At 35.6% G+C, this 3797-nt stretch overlaps 1 protein-coding gene across 3 annotated transcripts in view; it reads left to right on the forward strand.

Moving 5' to 3' along the window:
* The first annotated feature begins 3150 nt into the window (after positions 1-3150).
* The window catches only part of LOC119597318 (bone morphogenetic protein 1-like), a 33749-nt gene continuing 33102 nt past the window's right edge, over positions 3151-3797 (forward strand). The window contains exon 1 of one of the 3 annotated variants that reach the window (XM_037946861.1): positions 3151-3489. In XM_037946861.1, coding sequence (XP_037802789.1) covers positions 3388-3489 — 102 coding nt within the window. In that variant the 5' untranslated portion in view covers positions 3151-3387. The remainder of the gene's footprint in view (positions 3490-3797) is intronic. The other 2 variants (XM_037946862.1, XM_037946864.1) reach the window with 2 other exon arrangements.

Consider the following 3797-nt stretch of genomic DNA (forward strand, 5'->3'; position numbering starts at 1 on the left):
GTATATTGTAAAATACTGGAAGATATATATACAAAGATGGGACAGCAACCATCAAGCTCCACTCCGAAACCGACAAAATACCAATTAAAAAAGGTGTTAGACAGGACGATACCATCTCACCAAAACTGTTTACAGCTTGTCTTGAGGAAATATTCAAAAAGCTAAAGTGGAATGGAAAAGGTATCAAGATAGGAGACGAATATCTAAACAATCTAAGATTTGCATATGATATTGTTCTCTTCAGTGAATCTGCAAATGAAATGCAGCAACTAATAAATGATCTGAATAGAGAAAGTCTGAAAATCGGACTTCGGATGAACAAGAAAAAGACTAAGATCATGTTCAACAGTAGAGTTCAGTTCGAACAGATACAAGTACAAGGCAAAGTGCTAGGGGTAGTGGACAAGTATATATACCTAGGACATCTCGTACAGACAAACACATCTAGCGAAGAGGAAATTAAGCGACGCATCAGTCTAGGCTGGAGCGCCTTTGGCAGACACAGTAGCATACTAAGAGGCTCTTTGCCATTATGTTTAAAAAGAAAAGTCTTTAACCAATGTGTCCTACCAGTTATGACCTATGGATCAGAAACATGGACTACAACCAAATTACTGGAGAGGAAACTAATAAGTGTCCAGAGAGGGGATGGAAAGACTGATGCTGGGAATTAGCCTAAGAGATAGGATGAGGGCGACGTGGATCAGGGAACAGACAAAAATAGAAGATATACTTGCGAGCATCAAAAAGAAAAAGTGGTAATGGGCAGGTCATATACATCGGAGACAGGATAACAGATGGACAAAGAATGTAACAGACTGGGTTATAGATAATATAAAGAGACCAAGGGCCAGACCAATGACAAGTGTATATATATATACACTTAAATATGTGTGTATATGTATATATGTATAATATATATATATATATATATATATATATATATATATATATATATATATATGCATATATAATATTTATATGTACATACAACAATATATAGTTTATATATTATATTATATATATATATATATATATAATGATATATATCATAATATATATATAGAATAATATATATATAATATATATATAGATATATACATATATATATATATATATATATATATATATTATATATATATATATAATATATAATATATATAGTATATATATATATAATATATTATATATATATACATAATATATATATTATATATATAATATATATATATATATATAATATATATATTAATGTGGTGGTGTGGTGTGTTTGTGGTGTGTGGTGTGTTTGTGGTGGTGTGTGTGTGTGTGTGTGTGTATGCATGCAAACACACCCACACAAATATGCGTTGTCCACAGGCCATACGTATCATTTCGCCTAAACCTGCACACGGAATTCGACTCCGTAAACCGTCGGCAGCCAATAAATGCAGCAATAAATCTAATTTCTATGACGCTTCTTAAACAAGTCGACCTTCCATGGACATTCATTACGTCGACTTGCTTCCATTCACAGGAGTTTTAAAAATGTTAATTTTGCGCAAACTTATAAAGGGTTATGAATGATGTGCCATAAACGAAGTAATGTAGAAGGAAATTGAATGATTGAGAGTTAAAACTTTTATTGGAATGATATGGGGGTAGAAGGAGGGGGAGGGAGGGGGGTCATCTGTAGAGACGTACAGAGATATGCAAAAGAGCAGTAATTCCGTGAAAGAAAGACACATCCCCTAATTATGATAAATTTAATCTTTCCATCTTTTTTTTTCTTTCTTTTCCTCATCCAATTTTTTTCTTTCTTTCTTTTCCTTTCTTTTTCTTTTTCTTTTCCTTTCGTTCTTCTTTTTTTTTCTGGACTAATATCCCACTTTTTCGTCCTTGATTTTCACCAAAAGGACATTTTTCTTTCACTGATTTTAACTAAAAGGATTTTTTTTTTTGACTGGCACATTTCTTTCAGTGATTTAGACTAAAAGGAGCAAGTTATCATTATCATTATTATAGTTATTATATCATTATCATTATCATAGTTATTATATCATTGTCGTTATTATATTTTTATATCATTATCATTCATATATTTATTATATCATTATCATTATCAGTATCATTATCTTTGTCATGACCTCCATTGATCATTATCAATATCAACACATTCATTGCTATCATGAACATGATTCTCACTATCACTATCACCATTATCTTTTATCTTATTGATATGAATATAATTTAACGGTATATAACTTATCTATTTCACCTGAATTGGCTTCGGATCTATATTAATATTTTTATTGCCAAATTTGGGGTTAATATTATACTTTATATCATCAAGGAGGTTTTGATTGTTTATTTAAATTTTTTGTATTTCCTTTCTTCTTCCTTTTGTTTCTCTTCTCCAAATTCGTTTTCTGTATTTCCTCTTTCTCTTCTCTCTTCTCTCTCATTCTCTGTTCTTTTCAATCGTTTTCTCCCAACTCTTTTTTTTCTCTCGTCTCTTCTCGCCTTTTTTCCCGTTTCTTCTTTATTCCCTGGTTCTCCTCTTCTTTTCTCCTACTTCCCCTTTCTTATTCTAATTTTTCTTTTCGTATGTCTTCTTCTCCTTCTCTCTCCTTCGTCTGCTTCTTCTTTCTTTCTCTTTCTCGTTTCCCCACATCCTTGTCTTTCTCCTTTTTCCATGTTCTCTATCTTTTTCCTTTGCTCTCTCTTTCTCTCTTTTTCGTCTCACTTCCTTTCCTGTCTGTTTTCTCTCCTCCTTCATCCCCATCTCTCCTTGTTCCTTTCCTACCTTTCCTCCTGCCTCTTCTCTCCCTGTTCTCCATTTCTGTCTTTCCTTCTCCTTCGTCTCTTTCGATCTTTTCCTCTTCCTCTTCATTCCTCCCATCTCACCCATCCCTCCTCTCCCCTCCCCTCTTCCCTTCTCCTTCCTCCCCTCTTCCCTTCTCCTTCCTCCCCTCCCCTCTTCCCATCTCCCTCTCCCTTTCTTCCTTCTCCCTCCTCCCCTCCACCCCATCCCCTTCTCCCTCTTCCCCCTTCTCCCTCCCCCCCTCCCCCCACCATTTTACTCCTCTCCCCTCCTCCTCCCCTCCCCCCTCCCCCACCGCCCACCCGCCACGCCCTATATAAGCCTCAGCAACGGCCATCTCCGCCAGTGCTCTCGGGTTCTTCGTGAGGCCGAGACACCTTTTTCTTCCTCTCTAAAAACCTTAAGGAAAGAAAAGCAAAAAAAAAAAAGAGAAAAAAAAACATTTGACGAATTCTTCCCGGGCCCCAAAAAAAGGCTTTTGGCGCATTTTTTCCCTCCCTTAGAAATAGAGAAAACTTTCTTTTTCAAATTCTGAAAGTCTCCAACGTCTAAAAAAAAATCTCCAACATCGAGGACGACTCGTCATGGCCGCGAGCATGTCCTTGAGGCGTGTGAAGGTCGTTGTCTTCGCCTTTGCGTTGGTCGTCCTCGCTCCTGATGGGGTCGAAGCCGGAGTGGCAGCCAGGGTGATTTTTTGTTGTTTTTTTCTTTCTATTTTTGTTTATCTGTGTGTGTCTCTGTTTGAATTTGACGTTTTTTTTTGTCCATCGTTGTTTCTGTCTATCTCTCTATCTATCCTAGTCTCTATCTATATATCTATCTCTGTCTCTATCTATCTATCTATCTTAGTCTCTGTCTTCTATCTCAGTCTCTATCTATCTTCCTATCTATCTATCTCTGTTTCTAACTATCTATCTATATTTATCTGTGTTTCTATCTATCTATATATATCAATCTCTGTCTCTATGTATTAATTTGTAAATTCTTATTAATC

The sequence above is a fragment of the Penaeus monodon genome, chromosome 39, assembly GCF_015228065.2.
Source record: "Penaeus monodon isolate SGIC_2016 chromosome 39, NSTDA_Pmon_1, whole genome shotgun sequence".
NCBI classification, from domain to species: domain Eukaryota; kingdom Metazoa; phylum Arthropoda; class Malacostraca; order Decapoda; family Penaeidae; genus Penaeus; species Penaeus monodon.